The sequence below is a fragment of the Anomalospiza imberbis genome, chromosome 6 (genome assembly GCF_031753505.1).
Source record: "Anomalospiza imberbis isolate Cuckoo-Finch-1a 21T00152 chromosome 6, ASM3175350v1, whole genome shotgun sequence".
In the NCBI taxonomy this organism is placed as follows: Eukaryota; Metazoa; Chordata; class Aves; order Passeriformes; family Viduidae; genus Anomalospiza; species Anomalospiza imberbis.
In genome coordinates this window covers 10405173-10432362 of record NC_089686.1, presented here as the reverse complement: position 1 = coordinate 10432362, position 27190 = coordinate 10405173, and the positions used below count along the sequence as shown (strand labels likewise).

The following is a 27190-nucleotide window of genomic DNA, read 5'->3' as shown; positions in this document are numbered from 1 at the left end:
CCACAGGATAAATCTCCCCTTGTAGCTGTTCTGTCCTCAGGCAAGAATAACTCAGGAGTCTAGGAAGAAAACTGTCAGAAACAACTGGCCAGCCCATTGCTGTGTGGGGTTCATTCTCAGAACACTGAGCTATACAGTGAAGCTGTACATTGAGTATATAGGATTAAACCAATAGTCATGTTTTATACATACTTGCAAAAAGTGTGTGTAAAAAGCACAAAGTGCATAAAAGCTCACTGCTCAAAAGCAGCTTCCAAAGAGAGTGTACAAACGGGTTCTTGGGTGGCTGTTGGGTTGGAATTCATAACCATAACCCCAGCACTGGAAAAATTCCAGTAGATATACTCTCTGTGTAGAGAGTGTACATATATCTATTTATACATCCTTTAGAAGGAGCTGCTTCTGCTCCCAAATGGGTTTCCTGGGCATGGGCACAGATCCCTCTCATCCACCATCCTGGGTGCATGAGGAGCTGACTGCTGCTGTGCCACCACTGTCCCACTGCCCTAATGGAATTACCTTCCACCACTGCCCACAGAAACAGGCAGTCTCTTCCCTTAAATCAGCAGCAGCTGACATTTTCACCCCCACCAGCCATGCATGAATGACCCTGAAATACAGGCCAAGCTCCTTAGCTCCAGACAACTCAGAGCAGGGATTGGAGAGGGGTTACACACTGCTTCCTCCTCACCTGCAGCTGTGTCTCCTCTGGATGCTCCATGCACCCTGTGCCATCCATGGATGCTGGCAGTTGTTTTGCAAGACCTCCCACAAAACAAAAGCTGGAAGGGTCTCCCCTGGTTGACACCCATCTCCCTTTCAGTGCTCCCGCTGCTCCATCGTGCTCTGTGTGCTTGTTCTGGATGCGCCACTCTTGGGAAAAAGGCACTAAAGGAAAGGCCTGTTCCAGCAGCCATGGTGCATGTCCCTCCTTCGAGCCTGGCACAGGGGGGACCCGAGGGGCTGCACGTCTGCAGGCTGTAGCCACAGCTCCCATTGCTGGATGTGCAGAGGGAGGGAGGCAGATCTGCTCTCACCTCGCATCCCACTGCACCCGAGTTTGAGCTGCTTCCCGGGGGGATGCCCAGCAGTGGGGAGGACCGTGCTCCTTTGTACATCCACATTCCTCCACCACTGCTTCCCAGGCTGCTGCCACCAGTGTGACTTCTGCCACTGCGTGTGTTTTTTGCCTCCATCACTGGCATCACCAATACATGCAGAGCTGCAGATGTCTCCTGACAGCCTGTCTGCAGTGAGCCCCTGGCAGGGGGGAGCCCCTTATCATAGCCCTGGCACGGACTGCCTGCCAGCCCCACTCCGCAGCCCCTCGGGACAAGGTGGTGGGATGCAGTGCACCGCAGAGCATGTCCCTGCCACGGGTCGGGGATGCAGATGGGAAACTCACTTCGGTGTGGAGCACTCGCCCCCGCAAAAAAAGACTCCCTCCAAAAAGAACCCCCAAAAGTTTGTGCTTTCCGCATTCGACCCGTCAGCAAAGCGAGGGGAGAGGGGGAACTGCTCCGGGAGAGTGACCCCTCCGGGACCTTCGTCCCGCGCCTGGTGCGCTGTGTGACACAGGCACTGTGCGGGGGTCGGGGCTGGGTGAGGCCATGCGCTCCCACACGTGCCCGCAGAAAGTGCCCCCTCCCCGCGGGGCGGCCGGGCCGGGCCGTGTGTGCGCGCCGCCCCGCCGGCGCTGCCGGGGGAGGGGTTTCTCCGCGCTGGCGGCGGCGGGGCCGGTCTGCGGGCGGGGAGGTGCCGCGGCGGCGGTGCCAGCGCCCGGCCCGGGAGGATGCGGACGCGCTGACGGAGCTGTCGGCTCCCCTCTGCCGCCGTGCATGGGCGGCGGGCGGCTGCCGCCTGCCTCGCCTCGCCTGCTGCGCCGGTGAGCCGGGCGGGGGGCGGGGGGTCTCCGTAAGGCTCGGGGGTTGCGGAGAGGGGGAGAGCTGCCACCTGTGAGTGCCCCGCAAGCAGCCCCGCGGCGGCCGGGAGGAGCTCCACGGGACCCGGGCAGCGCGCCCGTGGCGGAGCCGGCGACCGGAGCTGGGCGCAGGGGCGGCGATTCGGGTGTGTGCAGGTCCGTGTGGTGCGGGTCAGTGCCGTGCGGGTCGGGTGTGTACGGGTCCGTGTGGTGCGGGTCAGTGCCGTGCGGGTCGGGTGTGTGCAGGTCCGTGCGGTGCGGGTCAGTGCCGTGCGGGTCGGGTGTGTGCGGGTCAGTGCCGTGCGGGTCAGTGCCGTGCGGGTCGGGTGTGTGCAGGTCGGTGCCGTGCGGGTCGGGTGTGTGCGGATCAGTGCCGTGCGGGTCGGGTGTGTGCGGGTCAGTGCCGTGCGGGTCAGTGCCGTGCGGGTCGGGTGTGTGCGGGTCAGTGCCGTGCGGGTCAGTGCGGTGCGGCCGGGTCTGTGCGGGGCACGGGAGTCCCCGAGCACGGTGCCGCGGGTCGGAGCGGTGCGGGGCCGTGCGGGGCGGGTCGGCAGCGGGGAGCGCGGAGCGGGGAGAAGCGCTCCAGTGCCACGGAGGCTGCGGGGTAACGGGGGAAGAGGGAGAGGCGGAACGCGCGCCTCTGCCGCGGCTTGTTTCTCCACATGCTTGTTTGTTCGAGGGAAGTGTGTTACGGAGAATTCACTGAGAAAAAGGGCTCTCGTTTAAAAAAACACCACCCAACTCGTTCGGCAGCCGAAAGGGCTGTGTGAAGGAATCCTGATGAATGAGCACAGCGCTGAGGGAGTTGTTGGTTTGTGGGCTGCGATCGCCTCAGCTACTTGTTTATGCCTTTTTTTTCCCCAAGACAACTTTTGAGGCAAGGAAGCGACGAACAAAGCACAAGTCTAAGACGATGCTTTCGCTTGCAGCTGAACTGAACTGAACACTGAAATCCTGTGTTTCCCATCAGGTAGCAAATACCACACATACGATTACTTTTAGAGAATGAAAGAACCTACTTTGCTCTGTAAATGAGGACTATGTTTCACTCAGAGCAAAGGGTGAGAATATTTTCCATCTGCCAAATGAACATACCACAGAAATTTTCTTTTCATCTGGGACAGAGCCGTGTTTGTGCATATCTGAATATGGCTACAGTCGTGGAGGGGAGTTGGGTTAGCCTGGATGTAGCATTAACCCCTCCAGCCACAATAAGCAATACGCAGAGAGAAATTTGTTTCCATTAGTCTTTTCCTGACTGAGATCTGTACTGCAGTTGTACAGTCAGTACAGCAGTGAAGCCCTCCTGGCTATGGGTTCACATGTTACTGAAGCATCCCGGGCTGGTGTTCACACCTGCCCTGTAGCCTGCCTGGCTCACAGCACAATGCCTCCTTATGAGTAGCCTGTGAAGGAAGGTGAACCGGGGAAATTCTGCCTACGCACAACAAGGCTCAAGCCAGTGTTTTCCTCTTCTAGTTCTAATGAGCAACAAATTTTTTTCCCAGAAAAGAATCCAGCTCACAGCTCAGGATTTTGATAATTAATACGCCATTTAAGAAACATGTTTTCAGAGTCAACATTATGATTACAAAGAGAAAACAAGCAAACAGGGAATAACTTGACCCGGTTTTGTCGCTTTCCCATTCTAGCCTGACAATTTGTCAATCAGGTGGAATTTCCTCCAAAGCCTTTGGTACATTGCTTTAGCAGAAGAAATAATATGAAAATATAGTTACTACTTTCCCTCCTTTCTCACAATGATCTCTTTGTATTAAGCAACAGGCTTTTGCATAGATCAGGTACCAACCCCAGAGTGTCACAGGCTCTCTCTCATTTCTGAAATTATTGAATCCTGAGTTGCTCTCTCTCTCTCATTTCTGAAATTATGCCCCTGTCTTTGAACCCATTTAACCATTTCTTTTTAGGAGAAGGTGGTCAGAGAAGCCTTGATCTTATGCCATTCAAGGCAGGAAGAGCTCTGCCAGGACTTCCAAGAGACCAGTATCTTCCTCAGCAATAGCACTACCTTTTGCTTCTTAAACATGTACATTCTTTGGAAAATTCTGTAAAATAATCAATTTCCTGAATTTTCAGTCTTCAAGGGAAGGCTTTATTGCAAACCCCAGGAAAGCTGCCAGCCAATAACATCCAGCTAGAATGAGGTAGACTGATTGATACCAACAGGTCCTTAAAATCTTATCTCAGTCTTTGTCCCTCTTTGATTGCAAGTCCTCAGGGTCTGGGACCACCTCTCCTTCATGGTTTGGAGAGAGCATGACCAGTCCTCAGCAGAGCAGTTGCCAGCGCTGGAAATAGCTGTGGTCCAGCAGGATAATCCCCTTCTCTCATCAGTGTGAATTGACTGATCCCACAGTGTTTTACCCCCTAGTGCCCATGTCCCCATAGGACTAGGAGAAAATAGTCCAAGTCCAGCTCCTCCATTGAGACCACTGCAGCTTGTGTAAGATGTAACCTGAATTTTCAGCTGAGTTCAGTGTCTGACAGGCATACACATAAACTGCCTCTGTGCAAATACTTAGACCTCTAGATTCAGAAGGTGAATGTTAATTGGTTGGCAGGAAGACTTACAGCCTTGTTAATGCATATCTGCTTTCAGTGTTAATGACTCATTAAAAAAAAAGGCACACTGAATTTTTTGTTTTTTAGTGATTTCTTTATTTTTAGCTGTGTGTTGTCCTCACCCTCCATCTCCCCCATTCTTACTGTGGTAGGACATAGTGCTCTTACATCCTTCATCTTGGGCTAGGGCAGCTTTCCATGCTTCAATTCAATTGAGGTGACGGAGTTTTAATTTGTGGACAAAACCAGCTGCATTGCTGGTGTTAGGTTGTGATAGCCCAACACCTGTGGTTGTGCTGTTAATTGCCAAGAAGGAATATTAATAGCCACTTCATTGTCTTTGTTCTCTTAGGAGTCTCTGGTGGGTTTTTTATAAAATATTTCCACTTTTGCTTTGTTTGCCTTACCAAATTCTCTGCTAAATGCTCAATATTATATCAGGTTATAACACTGATAGCACTGTATTCTAATTTTCCCAAAGTTAGTAGGAAATAAGTAATTTGTCTTTTAAGTAAATACTTTTCTATCTGACTGCACCTAACCTCTTACCCTACTGTGTTGCCTAGAAATGAGCCCAGTGATAGACTATCCAGAGTATTTTTTCACAGTGCCAAAAAGACATCAAACATTTTGCCACCCATTTCCCATGACATTTTCATCTGAGAATCATGTACTCTATGTTGATGCTCTAAGATGTTTTTCCCTTGCTTGAATTCAGAACTATCCAAAAATACCTAGGGAATGGTAGAAAGGAGCACAGGAAGCCAATTTTAATCTGTCACTGATTCCCATGCGTGCTGCAAGGTGAGGGACAATTGTGAAATATTAGGGATGAGAGAATCATCATCTTCCAGAGCAGATCCCAGAAACAAAACCATTTCCTTCTAAAAGCCTTTAGTAAGGGTTGCTCTGAGTTAAAATGAACAATATAGTTATTTGTAAGGTACTGGCTTCGTAAGGTTATGGGATATTAAAGCTTATGCAAAATCACTCTGCTCAATACAGATGTTTCTGATCCCAAAAGCAAGTTCTCAGATGAGAGTATTTGCACAGCAAGTACCAGAAGAGATACCTCTAGAACATTTAACAGCTTGTTTAGGCTTATCTCTAATTTTGGTGGGGTGTTTTCTTAATGAGTTCCTCTCACATCAATTAGCTGCCGAATCTGATGTTAAAAAAATAAATCCAAACTTTCTCTTGGCACACAGTTCCATGAGGGCTCTGGGGAGATTTCCACGATATCGAGGTCTACCAGCATTCAGAGGAGCTGGCTTAGTCATTCTTCCCATCTGCTCTGTTTCTTCCTCCCTCCACTGCTCTACACATGCTTCCTGGCTGTCTGCTCCCCTTCCCTATCTCCAAGCATCCTGTCTGGCTGCCCCCCACCCCCCTCCTGCCGTACCTATCCCTTGTGGCATCTTCCATGAGGAAGCTCAGGTAGTTTAGTGCTGAGATCAAAGAGCTGAAATAAATGAGCTGCTTTAAAGCAGCCAGGAGAAAAGAAAAAGCAAAAGGAAGAATCCACCAAAAGGAAGCAGCCATAGCAAGCAGCATAGCAAAAATAATTTGAAAAAACTTTGAGTTGAATCATCCCCAAATCATGAGTTTGCTTTAAAAATTGTGATAGTTAAACACATTTAGTTCTTTTTACTTCTTCTTTGACCATTTATGAATCTAGTTTTTAGCTCCTTTTTGCCAGGAAGGCCAGCAGGAACTTGGGTAGCAACAGCAAACTGGAAGTTGAGGTTTGTATGTAGCCATGGCGCTCCAGGATCCGGGGATGTCAGGAGAACAGTGGCTCCCCAGTGGCTGATTGTGCAACAGCCGGAGTTGAGGAGGCTGAGTTAGAGTCATCTGCCAGCACTGGCCCTTTGCAAGCCTGTGTTTTGTAGTGTTGGGAGTCCACAGATGAGTGTCGGAGAAATTCCTGAGGGTGACACTTCTTACCCCAGTAGTTTCTTTGGAGCAGGAACAGTAAAAACTGCAGCTTGCCACAAAGTTAGCGGTGAGAGGCAGCACGGTCTGGAAATAGCAGCCTCCTACCCCTTTTCTCTCTCCCAAACTACATGCTGTGTCTCATGCTGAAATGCCTCAGCTCCTTCACTTTGAGAGCCGTTTCATCTCGCTGCTTCCTGAGAGAGATCGACTTCTTCTATGGAGCACACGCTGCCGAGGAGAGGAAGGCAGCTTTGGCCTGCGGAGAGCAGAACTCAAGTACTGCGTGGGTGGCCGAAGACAAGAGCTTCTGAAACGAGGGAACAGAACAGATCTCTAATCTCCAGACTCTGACACATATCACACTTTTCTCAGTTGCTTAGGAAAGAGATTTGCATCCAAAAAGAAGTGGGAGGTTTAAATAGGAGTTCATACACTTATCTTCTGCGGTCCATGCAGTGATTTACATTTTGCTAGTCCCATGGAATCCACAACACTTTCATAAAGTGTATTCATTACAAATGTGCAACCAGGGGAAACAAAGACTCTGTCCAAGTTCCTACCTGCAGTATCCAAAAGCTGAGCTGAGCTGCAGTCAGGGAAACAAGACTGTGGGGTGTCACTGATGTAAGTGCTTGTTTTGGGTTGTACCGAGATGCTGAAGTCACTGTCCCACCCTCGGTAGACTACTGGGCATGGTCCTGCCTGTGGGTGGCCCAGGCCACCAGCGTGGTTCTCAGGTATAGTTCCATCCTCCTAGGACTAACAAAAGACTGAGATATGGAGGAATTGGATGTACAGAAGCACCTGGCCATTGAAAACACCAACTGACATTCCTTGCAGGGACATGTACCCTCTTGTACCATGTGAGCAGCCCCTTCATGGCTTCATCCACCACCACGACTGTAGCTCTGTCATAGAGTGCCCACTCCTCCACCTTGGCTGAACTCACAGCCTGTTCTGCTGCAGCAGAGTGGCCGGAATAAGGCACTCTTTCTTCTTCTGGGTGGAAAAGCCTCCTGTGACCTGTTTGTTTATTGGGACTTGCTGAGCGGGGTTTCCTGTGACCCATCAAAATTTTCCACTCTGCAAAATGAAAGCAGCAGACCATTGCTTCTCCCACCTCAAGCCATTCTTATGCACGGCCTGTCCCAATTTTCTTTGTAATCAATAGCAGGGGTTTCTTTTTGTAGCACACACAAAGGCTCGAGTCCTTGAATGAAGAAAAGTTTGCATTTATCCAGGGGCTGTGGTGGGGTGAAGCGGGAGGTGGGACCGAGCGCCCAAGGCTGAGCTCCCGCTTTGTTTGCGGCGGTGTCTGAATCAGGGGGAACCGCGTGGGTGCTGCGATTGCACCCGGAGCTCCGTCCTGGTGGCACAAGGCTGAGCTCCAGAGCCACCTTGGGGGTGTCTATCCAGCACAATTTAAGTACAGGGCTCGAAAAGCCCTTGGGATTGACCCATTGAAATAAGGAGGGGAGGGCTCCTGTTTCTGCCGTGCCAGAAAAATGATAGATTTGCAAGTGTAGCCATGGTTCAAGGCCAATTTCTGCCTCCTATCTACACTTAGTTAGAAGGTGCACCTTCAATGTGGTATTGTTAGGCTGTTATCATAATATTTCCATGAGTGCTCAGTGGGAAATAATTTCTTTGGGAAGCCTGGGAAGGGAGGAGAGTGTCCTGCAGTCCCTGCTAATCTAGCAGCAGTCCTGGCATCCTGAGGTCAGGTCTCACTTTGCCACCCAGTTCTCTCCAGCACTGGGGCAGCTCAGGGGAGAAGGGGTGATATTTCCAGAGTAGGAGGAATCTCTAAATAGAAGTGCCCTGATTTTGGAAGTGCTGCTGCCTGTGGGAGAAATGTCTGGGGCTCGGAGCATCTGAAACATGCTCCTTTATCAAGTGGGCTGCTAGGATTGCAGCCTGTGGCCCAGTTCCTGTTTCTGTTTTGCCCAATAAAGCACACTTGCTTTAAAAACATCTACTTTGCAATTCACAGTGGATTTATCCCAAGGAGAGGACTCTGCTGCTGTGCCTGGTGGAGTCCTCTGCCCCCATGGAGAGCAGACTCAGGAGAGACAGCCAGGCTGGGCTTCCCATACACTGCAGCTGACCAGAGCTGCTGCCCAAAATCCCGCATCTGCGCTGGCGCCTGTTGCTCTCCTGTGGGTGGTGAGACCACCTCACTGGGACAGGCTGTGTCCTCAGGTTGTAGAAGCTCCAAAAATGCAGTTTGTTCCAGATGCTTTCCAAAGTGGGAGAGAAGCCCAGAGAGCACCTTTCAGTGCCTGGGTCTGTGACCCATGCCACCAGCACAGGTGGAGATTCATCCCCTTGCGTGAGCTGAGGGCCCTTGGTCTGGGCAAAGGGGCCACCACTGAAGCATTCCTTTGTCTCACTAGTGAAAACCTGGGAAATCCCAGGACTTCCTTGCTTGATGCTATGGCTCCTAAAGAGGCAAGACATGACCAGCTCATTGGAGTAACACCTAAATTAATTGCTCTTTGCTGGGAAGTATAGCCAGGATCTGCAAGCCCTGAGGAGGTCTTGGAGACCTGAGGTCTTGGACCACTGGTCTTGGAGACCTGAGGCTTGACTTGGTTCCTGTTAATGACAGTGCAGCTGTGTTGGTGCTCCTGCAGCCAGAGAAGAAGCTGGTTATCAAGCTGAGGCAAAGGAGGGCAAGTTACTCTGGCAGCAGAAGATGGGTGGGTTGGAAGAGGGTGCATTGAGCAAATGGGATCCAGGCTGCAAAGCAGCAAAGGTGGATAAAAGTAAGGGACAAGAGGAGATAACCAGAGAAAGGCTTTGCTTGGGTAATTTCCAGATGGTTTCCATTGCTGTAAAAGTTCTTTGCATGGTCTCAGTAGCTGTGCCTTTTTTCTGAAAGATTAGGCAGTATCACAGAAGGAAGGGGTTTAGTTTGTGTTTCCTCTGTTGTCAGCCACAGAAGGGAATCACATCTATTAGGCAGGTAAAGTGAGTATTTTCTCTTCAGAGAGTAAATGCATCCTGGTAGTTCTGTACACTGGAAACACTGAACTCTACAACAGTCTTGAGTGGGAAGAAGATTTTCTGGTTTTAAATATGGCTGTGATACTGGGAGAAGGGACATTTTCCATGCTGTGATCCTGAAGTGAATTTTTTTTTATTACAGGTTTCAAGTAGCTGAGCAGCAGGGGCTGACATCCCCTGTCCAACACTGCATGCACCATAGGACAGAGTTGCCCAAAACACCAGAGAGGGGATTGGGCTTGGGTCAGTTAAATCCAGAAGTCCTTTGCTGAGGCTGGAAAGCAATGGATGTGGGTTTAATTAATTCAGTACTGCACAGGTCCTTGTATCAACTAACCAGTCATCTGAAGATAACTTCGCATAGAAAGTGGCCTGGCTTGGATTCCAACCAGTGACCATGTGGTGCCTGATTCCTTATCTCTTACACCCTTTTGCCACATTACATTGGCAGTGTAATAATTACTCTGTATAATAATTGTTCTTATTACATCCAGTCTTTTCTGAAGGAAACATTGAAGGTAGACAAATTCAACCTGAATTTTCATAGGTTTAATAGCAGCAGCTTTGTAATGGGTAATAGGATAAAAATCTTCTTCCCAGAGCATTGGATAGCATGGTATCAGATGCTCTGTTGTTTTTATAAGAGACAAGCATTGAGTGTAGTCATGAATTTTTAAGGGACAAAACATTAGCTTCCCTGATGGTGGTTTGGTCATTGGTTAGGAAGGAGAATTGCCAGACAAGAATTAAACCTTCTGAATTGAATCCTGGGGATAGAGAAGTGATTTCCTGCTTCCCTAATTTTCAATAAGCATGGCCTGTGGCACGAGAAGAAACTCCAGAATGCAATACACAATCTTCCCTCTGTCACTGTTTTTGAATAAAATCAGTGTGAAGTTAATCCAGTATAATAAATCTTGGTAGGAAGGCTTCCAGAGCAGGTAGATGTGTTTAATCATTTGGGCTGGAATCCAAACCACTGGAGGATATAAAATATATATACTAGTGCCATTCACTTCACTGAAAACACCATTTTCCCATCTAAGGAAATAGCTGTGGCTGGCATGAATATATATTTGGAAAGCTGTAGAGCTAAACAAATTTCTCAGAAAATCATCTCTGGCCTAGATACTGACTATATTTACGCACTGTAACTCCTGAGGCTCATCAGCTAAGGCTTTCTGACAGAGAAGTCATCAGAAATCAGTGATTCACACTTTGAAATGGTGGGATCCTCACCCCTGCTCAGCAGGCTCCCTGTCTTGATACCAGTCAACATATTACCTTCAAATTGGAGTAGATCTTTCAAAAAAATCACTTCCCCTGTGACTTCCAAAAGAACTGTGCAGTAATGCAATGTTAATGGATCCTTCTTTGAGCATATGTTGTCTTCTTTGTGTATTGATCAAGAGAACTGTCTCTCACTAAACAAACTGATCCTGCCAAATAAGGGAATACATTTTTTATTTTCCAATTTTCCAACTATCAATACAATTTCTGTATGGGAGGATTGCAGAGTGTCCCAGTTTCAGCAGTTTTTGTGTAACTCACACTAAGGAATAAGGTTTAGCATCACAAAGAGTCAGATTGTGAGGTTAGCTTTCAGTTAGCTTTAGCTGGCTTTGGTACATTAATTGCCTCAGTAATTCACAAGGTGCTCTATGAAGATCAAATCCCACCTCGCACAGAAAACGATACAGACCTTCACGATGGGACTTTCTGCAGCGAGCTTTCGGCAGAACTCTTTCACACCAGTGCCTGCCAGTGTTGTCCCTTTGGTCACAAGCTGACTCTGCTGTATTGTCTCTTCCAGGCACTTGTAGGATTTGACTGAGTTTGCACGACACTCCATCAGCGGCGCAGACGCCGGCAGCAAGGACAGTTTTTGGAAGTGACACCCGTTGATGTGATTGAAGGTAACGTGCTCTCTTCTGTCATTGTCCTGTACTTGCTGCTTATCCTCCACAGAGCCTCATGCTCTGGCTGGCATTCCCTTTGCTGCCTGTCCTGGCCGGGGAGGTGAGAGCAGGATCAAGCCTCGGTTCACTGCATGTCTGAGAATCCCCCAGGCTGAGCCTTGCTTCAGGTAACAGCTCTTCCTAACCATGGCTCAGCTTGTCCTGTAGAACGTGTTTGTGCCCCTGTCCTTAAGGAAATACTTCCTTGCATCACATGACTCGCCTATTTTCCATAAGTGCTGCACATTTTTGAGTCCTGGAGCTGGTCTGCATTCAGATACTGGTTTTTCCCCATGAATTTCACAGGTCAGTTTTGCCCTCTGTTCAAAACCTAAAATAAAAGTGTATGCATTGTTTCTGAGGCCTTTCCCATGGGAGGTGGTTTAGCACTTGTCAGGCTATATATTGCTCTGTATGTTACTGACCTTGTTAGTGCCATCACAAGCAGCAGAAAGTGATCTGTGCTTTTGCTCCATGCCTCTGGAAAAAGATCAGCATAGTGTGGTCCTGGGACTGTAGTACTTTAGCACTACATTTAAGTTAATCTTCTCTAAATGTAGTTTTCTCACAGAAATGCAAGAACAGATTTCACTTCCCCCCCTACCCCCACTGGTATATTTGTGCTTAATTAAAACTAGGGGAAGTAATGTATGTCTTAATTCACTGACATGAGAATTTTAAGGTTCAGAGTAGATGACTCATCCACCAGAACAGAATTTATCCTTTGTTTGTAAATGCTATTTATTGCCTTGTTTTGCATCACTATGGCTACTGTATGTCATTGGTGATACCAGCATCTACCTTGCATAAAATGAATGCAAGACTGAATTAAAGAGCTGTAGTTCCTATAAATGTTTGTATCAGCCACTTTTCTGTTGTATTTCAGTTGGTATGGCTCACGTAAAAGCAGCGCTAAAAGTGGCTTAATATTTTCCATCAACACTGGCTGAAAAGCCAGAAATTGTCCTGTGCATAAATCTTACCACAGTTTGCAAAGCCCTAAGCAGCACCACCAAACCTGTTGTTCAGATTATATGGTTTTATAAACAACTCAGTGATGTCCTACAGGTCATTTTGAAGTTTCAGTGAACTGATTTGCAGTGGCATTCTCAATTATTTTACATCTAGTTACATTTCCTGTTAAAGACCTAGTTAAGCTTGTCAGAAACATCACTGCTTTCACAGCCCATATAGATTCTTCTGCTTTCCTTCACTGTTTCAAAGTGAAGACTGGGAATAATTAATCTATTCCAGTTAAAGCCTAATTATTTTGCCAATTGCATGGCCCTATGTTCTATTCTGAAACACATCAAGTACAATCACTTCTGCTGTCCTATTCAATCAAAGCCTTAAGTTGCACAGATTTTCTGAAATGGCCTGGGCTTCAACAGCTTGGGAGCTGATTCACTGAGGCATCTGCTGTAACACTGGCAGGACTGTCACCATTTTTCTAGCCCGAATCATTTGTCTTTGTCATTTACAAATAATCTGCAGGGTATAATGTGGTCTTAGGGAAGCACGAAGCCCATTATTGCTCAATAATAGAATTCCGTGAGGTCCTAACATCTTTGAGCTCATATGACACATTTGACAGTGCATGTGTGGATGTATATCTCTAATTTCCCATGGAATGAGGACAGAGAAATATTTAAACATTTGCAATGTATTGAATGGCTGCTAAAATAAACCAGCCAGCTATGAGTGACTGCAGGAGTCTGCTGCTGGCTAGCAGGGACCAACCCTCAGGACACACAGCAGTGGGGCATGGCTTTTCTGTGGTTACCAAGACTAAGACTTCATAAATACTGACCCCACACAAAGCCTCCAAGATTATTTCCATCTAGACACACACTTTCTCATTTCCTTTTCCCTGCAATCCAGGACAGCTGGGCTTAGGGTGCCAAGCCCCAGAAAGGATGCCAAGAGAAAGATGTTCATCTTGGACATGCTCAGAGTGGTGGGCCCAGTGCTCCTCCAGGCTCACAGCTGGGTCTGGCTAACACAGGGTGTGAAAACCCTGCAAAACAGCTCTTCCCAAAGAGTTGGGCTGGGAGAGCATGGTCCTGCTATTGCCTAGTGTGTCATTCCCAGAGGGGCAGCAGGAGGGGTGAAAATGTCCCTCTGGGAACAAGGAAGAGACTAGAGCCAGAGGGGGGAAAAAAGGCAGGAATGGAGTGAGTCCCGGGGGTGATCAGAGGGAGGAGATACCAGAGGGAGTGCTACTTTCCTTTTGGTCCTAGGGCACCTCTCTGTTTTTGGAGTGCTCTCTAAGGTGGCCAGAACAGCTGGCAGAGCAGGGCCCACAGTCAGCACTGCTGGGAGGGGTCTCCCATTTCCAGGTCGCTGCTCCCTCAGTGCTGTTGTCCATAGGTGCCCAGTGGTATGGCCTGCTGGATGCTGCAGGAATAAAAGCATATGTCCAGAAAACCTATGCATTTTACTGATTGGGTGGTTTGTGCTGTCCCTGGGGACTGGTACAGGTCCAAGCAAGGGCTGGGAGCTCAAAACCGTCTTCCTAACAGGCAGAATCTGTCCCTCTTCTACTGTGCCATGGCTCTGGGAGGATTCAGGCTGTGTAAGCTGCAGGGTGCTCAGATCAGGGGTTTGGTTCAGCCTTTTGCTGGGTTTCAGAGCCCAGTTCTGCTTTCCTGCTCTGTACATGTACCAGGAAGTGTGTGAATTAATTCAGTGTTGGTTGGGTCCCTGTCTGACCCTTCAGGGCTTTTCCCTGTGCTGATGAATGTCTACAGGCTTGGGTCCTGGTCCACAGCTGAGCTCAAGTGTCCCATGGTTCTGCCATGCTTTTTCTTAAAAGTGATGCAGTGAGAGTGAAAGTCTCTGCACTATCATGCTGCTCTGTGCTACAGCTAATTAAGTCATTGTGAAGGGTTTCGTAGTAATTGCAGATATTGTAAAATTTAGTTCTGTCCGGTAATTGGTAATGTAAGCCCGAAGCAAGTTATCCTTAAGATCTTTTAGTTGGCATTTCTCAGCCGTTACAAAGAAGGCTTTTGTGTGTGCAGCAGGACCAGAATTAATGGTAGCATTTAGTTGTGCCTAAAGGAGTGTTTGCTGTGGCAGGTGGCAGGGCAGCCTGATGGATGGTGCCTACATTCTGCATGCTGCAGGAGGCTCCAGCAGCCACTAACTGCACTACCTGATGAATGCCAGCTTAAGAGAGAGAGCGAAAGCCCCATGCCAACATCTCTCCAGGGCTGATGAATTAACATTTAAAATGAACATGGCCCCTTCAGCTCAGAGTGGCTCTGTTTGCTCCTACATGCCTAATATGCATTCTGGAGATTTCAGGCATCCTCAGATTTTTCCGTGGAACGCTGTATTTATAAATGGCAAATGTGAGGAAAATCCCAACGCCACGGAGCCGTGCAGCAGCCCGGCACTGCAGCGAGGGCTGCGCTGGCTCTGTCTCTGCTCTGGAATGCTGCCATGCCCCAGAACCGGGCCAGCTCCGCGGCCAGCGCTGCGGGGCCTGCGGTGCCAAGTGGAACAGGGTGATGCTCAATGGGCACATAAGCACCATAGGTTCCTAAGTCCCTGATTTAAATGAGATGATGCATTTGGAAGTCCCACTCAACACCTCTCCAAACACTCAGGCAAGTAGACTGCTGAAAATCTGGTTCTTAGACACCAATACAGCTGGTGTGTCTGGAATTAACAGCTTAAAAAGAAGTGCTGGCTCATGACTAAATGGAAGAGACATCTGGAAGAGCAAATATTGAAGACATTACAAAGAATCAGAAAAATAATTCAATTCAAGGCTGATATTTCTACCAGTAACTTTTTTGGTAAACAGATGCAATTTCTGAGCTCATATATCAGTAATAAACTGATTGATGATAACACTGGAGGAGTCCAGTTTCCAACTGATGCCTCTGGGACTCTGTGGGGGTCCTCTCTGCTGTTCCAGGGGCAGCTGGGGTTGATGCCCTGTTCAGCATCACAGCATGCAGCATTAACAGTTAGCTTGGAGGCCACGGAAATATTTTTTGGACTATTCAGGCAGGACAGTGTAACACAATTATTTTAACCAATATGAAAAGCCAATACTTTCTGTTAAATTAGCTGTGGGGCCAAAACTCAGAGCTGAGGTGTCCCATTCTCTTTTAATATTCACAGCATGACAGAGGTGATGAACACCCGAGAGCCGGTGATGGAGGAATTCGTGCTCAGCCAGACTCCTGAGGAGGAAGGAGGCCCCTCAAGCCAGGTAACTTCAGCAGAACTGAGAAGTGTCCTGAGTTGTTCGTCAAAAGTGATTTAATGCAGCCAATAGCTGTCCTTAGGGTAGGTGTTGAATTGCAGAGCACTGCTGCCAGAAGAACAAGCCCTGAAACATGTGTTTGATTCTACTTAGGTTCTATTATTAAAAGTTAAGAGTTTGGCTGAAGTGTTTAGTGGGGTGCCAGGTCTGCAGGGCACAGTGACAGCAATGCCCAGATCCTGCAGGGATGCAGGCACAGAGGCTGTTTGTCACCAAGAGTTCAGATCTGAGCAGCTACTGTGCAGTGGAGGCATCCAGCCAAGCTTTTATATAGCCACCCTTGAAATGAACTGAGTTTCCTTAGGCTCAGAGGGAGCTCCCTTTTTAGATCAGAGACCATTTGAAATGATTGGCTAATTCACAGAAATGGCTGTGGCATCATAGCAGCACCACTGGTCAGGGCCATTTGCTGGCAGGTGCAGGAGCATTTTCTCTCCCCAGGCAGTTCCACACACCCCCTCAAACACCCACCCGTACTGCTCATTGCAGCAGGAGGGATCACGATGTCCTAAGCCCCCCTTGTGGCAGCCCCCACATCACAGTTTGTGCTCTGGCTGTGCTCATGACTCTGTGTCACCACCAGGGACAAATCACATAATGTGTCCTGGTGGACCTGAGCTGCCTCTCAGCACGTAGAACGTTGGAAGCAGACTCAGAGAGCTACTCTAGGAGCAGCCTGTTCAGGTGAAAATCTAGCATTTGGAAGCCGGGGAAGTCAGAACAGAAATTTGCAAATTCTTTTTGGATCACTTGTTCGGGTAGTGAAAGGCTTTGTGCATTTAAAGAGCACACGGGCATTCCTGTGCCTCAGAGGCTGCACAGGATGGATGCTGTTCACTCAAGGAGCATGTTTTCAATATTTTTTCCTCTTCTTCACCAAGTCCAGGTTTTCAGTGTTGTATTAGTGTATGCTGCCCAAACTCTGCCCCCCTGACTTCACCTGTGTATGCAGGGCTGTTCTATGGTGTCTCTGATCATATGCCCCACAGTTTTCCCCCAGCTCCTTTACCTTTCCCCTCTAGGAGAAGGTGTTACCATCCACATTTTAGCACATGTAGCACAAACTCAGTGACTCAGTGGGAAAACTAAGTTCCTTCCAGCAACTTCCAAGCACTCTGTCCAGGAGACCGGTCCTTCTCTTCCTGCAGTCTCCTGCCCACTCATCACACGCTCCAGCTTCTGCAGAAAAACACAGCAAGGCCCAACAGGCAGCTCTGCTTCCTGCCAGTCCTGACTCATTCCTGGAGGGACATGGTAAATACTGGGCTCTGGTGGAAAAAAAAATTATGTGGTTGATGTGAGAAAAGACCATATGAGAATGACACAAACAAAAATAGCCACAGCTGAGGCCACACAGGTGCCTTTCCTAAATTTTCTTGCAGCTGTAATAATCATTTCTCAGTCCATTTTTAGATATCCATGTCATTTCCTCAGGCTTCAGAAAGCAGATGTAAAAGCAGAATTTTTGTTGTATTGCATCGCCCATCCAGGGGTTGCCAGCAGCCTTGGGGATGGGTGGCTGTCATGCAGCCCTCTGCCACCCCAGCAGGCTGCACAATAACTGGAGAAGAGGTCACTGTCACCTGCCTGTGCAGCCATGGGAGAAAATGCAGCAATTTGCCCACAATTTTATGGCTATTTTCTGCCAGCTGAGCCGTAAGGCTGAGGGAGCTGGGCTCCACTGTGGGTCTGCAGAGGAGGGAACTGCTGCTCAGCGGGTGTGTGGACCTGTCCTGCCCAAGGAGACCTTGTCTCATATTTGGTTTCCAGTCAAGACAGCTGCCATGGAAATGTCTTTCCAAATTATGAACAGTTCAGGAGAAGTCTGTGTAATGGGAAGCTGGGCAGCTCTTTTCTGATAGGCAGCATAAGCAGCATTGCTTGGTCAAGATGAGTTAAAACCTGTGGGTGCAGCTCAGGGTGGCGTCAGAAGTGTTAGTCTTCAGTGATTCACTTGGTCTAATTGTACTGAAGGCAGTTTCTCACAAAAGAATTTTTTTCCTAATTGTGTCTCATAACAATAATATGCAACATTTCTCACCTTTGTATAGATTTGCAAGAAGTATTGAATCCCTGTGACACTACCATGGCGGGCAAGGGTGTGAGGATGAGGCTCACTGTCCTTCCCCATTTGCAGAAGTCAGATATGGGCAGCACAGCAATGTTAAAAATGTGCCTGCTGCTTCCTAGATGTACAGCCTTTCCCAAGGTCTTGCCTTTCCATGCCAGCTCTGATGCCAAGTGGGACGACTAAACCCTCTGCTTTTAGGGGGTACAGCTGCTGAGATAGAGGAAGGTTGCAAAAGCCATGGAACAAACACTTCCAGTGGGTTATGACACCCCCAGTCCCCTGTCAATGCCCTGTATTTCTGCCTGTGCTCACAGCAGGAGCTGTGCTGAGACTGGCTCACACAACCAGCAGGGCTTGATCAAGCAGAGACCCTGGTTCAGTGGTGAACATGTTGCAGATGCGTGGGGAGGTTCCCACCAGCCCACAGCAAATCTGTGGCAGTCTCTGAAGTTAAACTGGGATCATTCTTGCTCTCAAGTCCTGGTTCAGTCCCTTCACATGTACCTTGATTTTATTGTTAGAAATTAAATGCAATGAAATGAAATAAAAATAACACTTGGCTAGCATGGAGAGATTTGTAGCTTGTTAGTGCAGGTCTATGGAAGATCCAGGAGAAAAGGTTTCAGTGAAGCAACAACAGAGTTTCTTACAGTAATGTCCTGGAGGAGCAGGAATGATTTTTCCTTAAAAAAAACCCCCAAAACAATCCACCAGAAAAAAAAAAAAAACCAACTATTGAAAACAAAGTACCCTGAGAGATTTAAGTGATCCAGCTATGTTGAAAACAGGAAAGCACTTTTACGTGTTACAATATCCTTCACTAAAAAGCCCTAGCTCAGCTTCAAGCTCTAACCACTGTGTAGTGTTTGATCTGCAGCTTCAATGTGATAAATCAAAATAAATAGCTGACACGGTCCTCTGTGTAAAGATGTTCTCTGGGGCTACCTGTTTTGCATGAATGCATCATAAAATAGTGTTTCACATTGCGCAAAATAGCTCTGCACAATGATGGCTTCTTAATAAAACTATCACTGCAAGAAAACGTGAATATCATATCAGAGCAAAAGGACAGCAGCCAGAGGGCTGCAGCATCCATTTAGCTTAGCCTTACAGCAATGACTTAGGTGTCCCAAAACCCCACCAGAACTGAAACACGAGTGTTTGGCAGCACAACAAATTTTGTCTTCCTAGTCTCCATTTTCACTGCTCATGTCGCATCACACGAGTTAGGGCAATCATCTCCTCAACACACCAGCAAGCAAAGTGGGTTCTTTGCTCAGGAAGGGACAGCACGTGCAGGGGAGAGTGTGCTGAGACCTACAGCCTCTCTGCACCACGCTTGGTCAGCAAGGAGCTGGATTCAGCTGGCTTTGAAATCCTCCCTGTGCAGGGCTGTTGATCTGCACCAGTTGGAAGAGGACTTTTTAATGGATATGTGAGTGCATGTTAAATGTAGAAAGGACATACTCTTCTTGCTCTGAATAGACATCTATGCACAAAGCTTTGATGTAATTCCCCAAATGTCTCCCCAGGCCTTCCCAGACTCACGTGAGAAGTACCCCAAGCTGTCCAAAAGACTGCCTTCAATCGTGGTGGAACCCACCGAGTCCGGGGAGGTGGAGAGCGGGGAGCTGCGCTGGCCTCCTGAAGACCTCAAGTCAGCGGAGGACAAAGGTCTTCATGGTGACCAAAGAGTCTGTGTCCAGCAACAGCAGCAGCAGATGGATCTGGAAGGTCTGAATGAGTAATTTTCATCCTTGTTCCCCATAGGAAAAAAGCTGTTTCAGACAGTGCTGTCACTGAAGTTAACAATGAGACAAACACTTGAAGGTGCCCGGAAAACATCTGCACTGGAGGAGTCCTGTGGTCTGAAAATTTTGTTGTAGCTTTTGAGCAGTGGTGTTTTCATCTGCATCAGCCACTCACATGGCCAACAGGCAGGCGGTGCACTGCACGTTAGCAGGTCACTCTGGGGAGCAGTGATCCTGGTCAGTAGCATGTATCTTCCCTGTCTCCTAGCCTAGAAGTGAAGTGTTTGACAGCTGCACGTTTTCAAAGCATCCTGGTGTCCCAGGAGTGTGTCAGTGCAGCAGGAACTCACAAATACATACCCCTGACTAAATAGTGTCACTGTGGGGTAAATACAGGTAAAGTAAGACCTTGTCTAAGTGTAGCGTGCACAGGAAGTGCTCCGATGAGAAACTGGTCTATTTATTTCCTTTTTTTTTCCATCTTAGTGCTGTCCTTTTCTCTTCTAGAATGACCTGATTTCCATTTCAGTGCACCAGCATTTGCCACCCAGACGCCCAGACACAGTAGCCAGGACAGGGTGCAAGATGCACCTTCCCTTCCCTTCAAAGGGTCGATGACAAAAGGTCTTGAAGTGTAAAATCACCTGCTATTCCAGTTGGCATTTCTGGGTGGTGACAACCACAGGGTTTGATCATTCAAGCGTAAATATGAGGCAAATCTATTTCCTGACTTCCAGGTTATATATTGTGGTTTCTCTCTTGGTTTTGTACCTTGATTTAGACTCATTATGTCTTCAGGCCTGACAGCTTAAGCAGATTTCTGAGACTGGGTAGCCTTCCCATGACAGTGGCTGTACATAGGGGTCACCTCATCTCACTAATATCTTAGCTGAAGTCTCAGGTTCCCTGTAAAGTCAGACTGTGATCCACTCAGAATTCCTTACTCCAGGTTTAACTACTGGTTTGCAAGCAGAGAAGATTTCTTGTATCAGGTCTGATCACCCTAACAGATTAACTGCCAGGTAGAGCAGGTAATCAAACAAAGGCTGCACCTATATGCGGAAATAAGTGCTGATGAGCTGTTTCTTTGCAGATACTTTAGCACACCCAGCTCAAGAAGTGGAAGACAGTACAGATACTCTGGAAAGCAGAACTGAAGAGAATGAGTAGGAACTCCATGGCCTCAGAAGTGAAACTTCATTGTGAATGTTGTTGGAAAGCTAACACACTCTGAAGACATGTCAAAGTAATCTGTATTTAAATCTGCAAGGGTTTTATTTAGTTAGTACCTAGTAAGAAGCATCTGGGCTTTAGAACTGTTCTTCTAACATTTTGATTTTCAGGCTGGGATTCATATTATTTGTTTCATTTCCCCTTGGGAAACAATGGGATGTGTTGGGAAATATAAGGCTGTCAAGGAAAAGATGCTCCTAATTTTAATTAGTGCATTTCTTTGGTTTTACCTTTTTCAAGAAAGGCTGCTTTCAGGACAAAGGGGTTGCGTTTCTACAGGAGGGATGTCTTAAATCTAAAAACTTTCTTTTTTTAGCCATTTAAAACTAGCACTGTGATATTACGGACAATAGATGTAATATAATGTCACCAGTTGATTTTGTAACTTTTGTATAGAGACGCACGGGCAAGGTTTGCCTCCAGGCTGCCGCCCTGGGGCAGCCCAGAGCAGTTCTCTCCCTTTGGCTAACCCGTGCATATTCGGACGAACCAGCCTTTCCTTAGCTGCCTTTTCAGAAAGGCTGATGCCTTTTGGAAGCGCTTTCTCGCTGTACCTTAACGAGGCGATGAGCTGGCCGCTGATGTTTGTGGCGTGAGGCTGTCTGTGGTGGGCTTGGTGGGGTGGATCGTGCTGTTCGTGCGCTCTTCAGGCCAGGTCCAGCCGTGGCGTGGCGTGCACTTCTCGCCCTTAAAGCTGGTGAGATGGCTCCTGCTTTCCCCAGGGCTGGCTTTGTCCCACCTTGTGAACAGAGATTGTTGTGATGTTACTTCTTTGGTATGTTTGGTGTATAATGTAGGTGCAGGGGCACAGCTGCTCCTCCCTTGCCCTGAGCTGGCTGGTGGTAGGGGGTAGGTGGCAGGAGCTCCATAGCACATCCCAAACCTGTGCTCCGTTTACCTGGCTCCGGGTTTCCCCTGAGACACCTCCAGTAGGAGGGGCATGGTGGAAGGATAAATACCTGCCTCCCTCCTGGCCGAGTTGGCACTGCTGGCAGGAACACGTGTGCCAAGGGGTGCCCTCCTCACCTGCGGCACGGCCCCCTCAGCTTTAGCGGCACTGTCACCCCCTGGAGCCCAGAGCTCATGGTGGACAAGCTGTCTCTGGACACCTCTGCCCTCCAGTGGATTTTCCTTGAGAATTTGGGGGTCATTTTGACAGGACTGAATCCCTTCCTGCACAGGGACCTCCCAGAGACTCCATCCCACTGTCCCAGGAGAAGCACCAATCTCAGCCCAGAACACGACCCGTTGGATGGGCTGGTGGGGGTGGATACTGCCTGTACTCTGAGGGCTCTGACTGTCAGTGATGAGTGTCCTGGAAGCTGCAAAGATGGCTTTTTCATCTCTGCAGGGCTGGATGGGGTCTGTACTTCCAATTAATGTTGCATCCAGAAGAAGCTGCTCACTGTAGGTGGAGAGAAATAATAGGATTTCTTCCAGCATTAGCTCCTAAGTTGACTTCCAAGTGCTTTCTTTTCTCCAGTAATAACTTTCGCTAACAACAACTTTTAATTGTGTGATGGTTGATAACATTTACTGGCCAGATGTATTAATAAGTTTTTACCTTCTTAGCAACCAAATTTAATATATTTACTTACAACGAATTCTGTGCAATGAATGTTTATTACAAAGGAAAGAGACTATTTTACTTCAAAGCAACATTAATTTATGTACAAAATTATAGCTCATTATTTGGGGTGTTTGGGATCTAGGACCCTTTTTATAAGCAGTGTAGTACAGTATAATGTGATACTTAAGTTAAACTTTGCTCTCTCAATCTATATAACAATCTGTTTTGCCTTCTTGATGTAGACTTTCCTGCCAACACTGTTAGAATTACTTTGTTGGGTGAGTGGGATTCTGGTCAGAGCACCAAATTTCACCAGAGTAACTGAAGGTTTCAAGAGCACTTCCTAAATCTGGCTGCTGTCCCTGTCACTCCCTTCACTTGGTGACAGTTTTCTGGTAAAGCCAACAAAGCCAACAAAGCTGGAGCTATGTGTTGGCACGGGAGCAGTGAGGGGAGGGAGGTCCTCAGCTTGGACCCAGTGTGGCAGGAGGAGAGCTGTGCTGGCAATGCATCCAGGCTGATGGGAGCTGCTCTTTAAATGCTGCTTTTGCATCGACTGTCAAGAAGTTTTACAAAGCTCTGGGGAGAAAACAACAGCAGTGACGACATATTTTTAGCTGTGTGATTTCCTTCCAATCTGCATCTGCCCAGCTCTGTGAGGAATGACGTTCGATGTATCACTTAATTTGCTTTTTGCTTTATAAAAGGAAAAACAGTTGTTTGAAACACTTCCCCCAATTTTCTGTGCTCTCTATCTGCTTTCAGACGCTCCCTCCCTTCCTGCTCTGGATGGCCCTTATCCTATTTCCACCTGAGGTCAATGGCACTTCCCTAAAATGTTTCCCAAAGAAACAACTAAATTCTACATACACCCTGAAAAAATGCCATGCAAGCACTACTACTTTTTTTCATCCTTGTACTTAAAGCTGCAGCTGGTATAGAAATCCCAGATTTCCTTCTTCCAGCCTAATTACTCCTCTCTTTCCTTTCCCCTCTTTTGTGCTGCTCCCCTGAAGTATTTTACCTGAAGCAAATAGTTGCTTCAAACTAAAGCATTCTCCTAAAGCTGTGTCGCCTCAGTTTAAGAACCATGCAAAGCCAAACTCCTCCTCCCATTTTTATTTTTCTGACCATGGGCCAGAGGCCCTAAAACAGGAAAGCAAGATAGAGACAAATTTGTTTTATACAAACAAACCCTATTTATTCAACTTGCAGGTCTATGAATGTCCACTTACTTTGTGTGCAAGTGTTGTCTCTCTAATAAACTCAATAGTTGTTTTGTATTTTTTTCTGGATTAAAAGCTTTGTAGAAACTAAAAAGGAAAAAAAAAAAGACATTCGGTCATATTTTTCTAGTCTAGCTTGTAGAATATTTAATGTAGTGCAGAAAGGAAGTTTTATGGAGTAAGACATTGTTGAACTTTGCTCTATTTCAGTTCTTTCTAATTTTGTAAAATGCCACCTGTACATAATACTCGACTAATGTATGTCTGTAGATGTATTACACCATTTAGCCTATTAAATGCCTATACTGAACTGATTGGAAGAAGCAGTGTATCCATAGTGTCTTTGTTTTAAACATGGTGGTGCATGTCCGACCACTAATACAGGGAATGAAGCCCACTCTTCTAGGGCTGCCTTTGCTCCATGAATTGCAAATCTCACCCAGGCCCTCCAAACCACATGCTTCTGCACAGATAAATTTAGATTTACATCAGTGGCAGCTGCCATAGCTATCTCTTTTCTTCAACCCCTTCCTTGACCAGGCAGCTCAACACTCCCTCCCTTCTGTTTGAGGATTTGCTCTCTGCCCTGCTCACCCTGCTGGTGCCCTGCCTTGCTGTGCTACCAGCAAGCCCCTTGGCTTATCTTCATTCACCTTTCTATGCTATGCACATTTTAAATGTTTTCTGGAAAGGCAGTTGTGGAGCCCAGCAGGAACTCACATTACTGGAAACCTACACCCTGTGCAAAGTGAGCAGGGTCATGTAGCAGAGAAGATGAGAGGCAGAGATAGTCTGCCAGTGAACGACCAATTTTTTCCCAAAACGTCAAATGGCCAAAAAACAAAGGATCAGATAACTGGAGGGTGAAGCTGCATCTTACTTACTCAGCTTAGAAGCAGCTGCTGCTCTCTGAGATGGGTAAATCTGCATGGCAAAGGCATTGCTCGGGGTCAAAGCCAGTTCCCTGCCACTGCAGGGCTGTGCCTGCTGGGCAGTGGTTGCATGGCAAGGGGAATTTGCTGTATCCCAGGCTGGGGCAGTGAGCCAGCTTTGGCACTGCTGGCACACCTGATGCTTAGTGTCACTCAGTACTGGAGTTTCCATGCACCGTGCATGGAAAATCTCATGTCCAGGCATACGTTACTGTGAGGGTGGGATGGCAGAGGGACTGACACTGCTGTCTCCTCACCTCCCTAGGAGCTGTCCCTTCCATCTGGGCTCTTGCTGCATGGTGTTCAGCCACATAAGGATGCAACAGGTGCTACCTGAGGGCTCCAGGGGATGCAATTTCAATTGGTGCTGATTTTATGTTGCTGTGAGATCTGTGCAGAGTCCTGGCTGTTTTCTTTCCTTGAGTCTGAAGGCAGGGGGAGTGTATCAGTAATTAATTAAATAGGATGAGTGTGGGAACATTGTTGTCTTGCTTCTAACATTTGTATTTTAAACTTTTATCCACTGGATCTGCAGGTTACCCATTGACTTGAGACATTTTCATTTATTTTTAATCAGACATCTGTTTAGTATTTTTCTTTTAGATGTGTTCTGCTTGACACTCCTGTCTAAAGAAGGAAATAACATTTTCAGTGGAATTAGCTTTTTTTAAATGGCTAGTAAGAGACAAAAATGGACTTTAAAAGTCATGTTAAACTGAAAAATGTAACATCTAAATTAAATCAAGCTTAATTTGTGTTTTTGCCATTCCCTCCCACCCCACCCCCTCTTTTTAAGTTTTTTTTAATTCCAGTATTTTTGTGAACCCTTTTGCCAGAAAGGTGATGCCTGGCAGCCTCAGAGGGCCATGGCTCCCATAGCAAACAGCACATCCCTCACTTCCATCTTATAAAAGCTTATGTCATATGCACTGCTTCCACCACAAAATAGAGCAAGACACGCTTCCTCCCTCTGTCTTTTAAAACACATGGCTTTCATTCCAGAGACACTAACTTTCCAAAGTTTAAATTCACTAAGTTTTGGAAAATTAGGATTTTAACAACTTTTTTGGTTTTCCCTCTTAAAAGAAAAAAGAGAAAAATAAATCTGAAACATTAAAAAGTTGCAGTTTTCCTCTAAGAACACTGGTAAAATATTTTCCTTTTCCTTAATTTTCTCCAACATTTCTGCCATTAAGAGCCCAAAAACTTCACATCTAACCTTAGCAGACCTCCCTCCCAGAGACCCTCCCTGAGCTGGGTGGGCAGGAGTGGAGGAGCAGGGATCTCCAGGGAGGCAGGGACACGGACCAGGGGCTCACACTCAGCTTTCAGACCCCAGACCTTACACCAGAAAGGCCAAGGATCATTTCATCCTGCCTGAGGATTTGTGCCCACACGCCAAAGAAAATCTGTTTAAAATGCCCACGATTGCAGTGAGTCCAGCCATTAAATGGATGTTTGCAATCAAGCCAGCATTCAGCTTCAGCGTGGCTCCTGGAGTGTGACAAATTGTCTTTATGAATTAGTCATTTAATTTGTGAAACATAGGTTGGATATTGTCACATACCCACGTGTCCTCCATAGCCCTGACAGCTGTACCCCCACGCATTACTATTCAGTAGGAGATGAAGCCATGAAAACCCTTGGGATTGGGATGCTGTTGGGACATACAGCCAGACTCAGGATCAGGAGAAAGCTCCAGATTTCCGGCACGGGAAACCTAAAAATAACCTATTGTTGCTGTCAGCTATTCACTGATGATAACTTGAACAAGAAGAAACAGCACAGGCACCTTTCTCATCAGCTCAGCCCTCCCTTGGCAGCCTCATATGTCCACTTTCAAGCTGGTGAAATCTGGCAAGTACAGAACTGCAAAAACACAGAGATGGAACAACACAAACTGAACATGGCATGAAAGCCAGCAACTCAGCTGCTGTTTCACTGGCACTGGTCTATAATGCCTAGCTGAGAAGTGTGGTGGGAAGCAACTGGCTTTTCCCCCAGAATTTACAGCTGAGGCAGGACAAAGTGAACTGGACACAATAAAGGTCTCTTTGGAGCTGTGGGTGCGTGGCTCTGGGAGCAGCATGGTTGTTTCTTTGATTTTCAGTGGCTGTGACCAGACACCAGCACTCCTGTCCCCCAGCAGGACCCACATGTGGCTGGGGCCTCCCCCTCCTCATGAGCCCAAGGGCTGGGATCTGTTTCTCTCAATCTCAGGTGTTTCTGTTCATCCTGGTTTTGGTTAATGTGGCCCAGGGGTGTGGTGTGGAGGTGCTGGGATGGCATCCCTTGGCAGGGTGGGAGCCAACTACACTCCTGTGAAGGTTCTGCAGAGTGGGAAGAGCAAGACTTTGTCCTTTTTCCATCATGAAACCCTCAAGGTACCACAGGGATGAACAGTCACTCCCACAGTGCTGAAACCAATTCTGCTCCAGTAGGAACGTGAAAAAAAAAATTAAGATGGGTTTTGGGATGCTAAATGTCGGAACCCAGAATGTCCCTTGGACACTCTTGGATGTTCCGGGCCCAGGTCAGAAGCATTTGAGACCCTGGAATGCAGCCGCAGACCCCTGTGGCTTTGAGTCTGACCCATGGAACAATTTACCAACTTTGCAGGAAGAACAAGAAATCACAAAAGTTTAGATATTATAGTAGAAGTAGTCACAAAGTGAAAGGAAGAGTTTTTGAGTGCTGTACAGGGAGTTTTTAGGCC

The 27190-nt window shown here is 47.3% G+C and overlaps 1 protein-coding gene and 1 long non-coding RNA gene across 2 annotated transcripts; one reads left to right on the top strand and one right to left on the bottom strand.

Moving 5' to 3' along the window:
• The first annotated feature begins 1708 nt into the window (after nucleotides 1-1708).
• On the top strand, nucleotides 1709-23865 carry LBHD2 (LBH domain containing 2). Its single transcript, XM_068192345.1, has 5 exons — nucleotides 1709-1885; nucleotides 11265-11367; nucleotides 15547-15637; nucleotides 19295-19496; nucleotides 20607-23865. The coding sequence occupies exons 3-5, from the start codon at nucleotides 15548-15550 to the stop codon at nucleotides 20681-20683; spliced, it is 369 nt and encodes a 122-aa protein (XP_068048446.1). The 5' UTR covers nucleotides 1709-1885; nucleotides 11265-11367; nucleotide 15547; the 3' UTR covers nucleotides 20684-23865.
• Nucleotides 22830-26926, bottom strand: LOC137475244 (uncharacterized). Its single transcript, XR_010999769.1, has 2 exons — nucleotides 26267-26926; nucleotides 22830-24899 (listed from the first exon to the last, which is right to left on the bottom strand). It is a non-coding gene; the product is annotated as an uncharacterized lncRNA (long non-coding RNA).
• Between the last annotated feature and the right edge of the window lie 264 nt (nucleotides 26927-27190).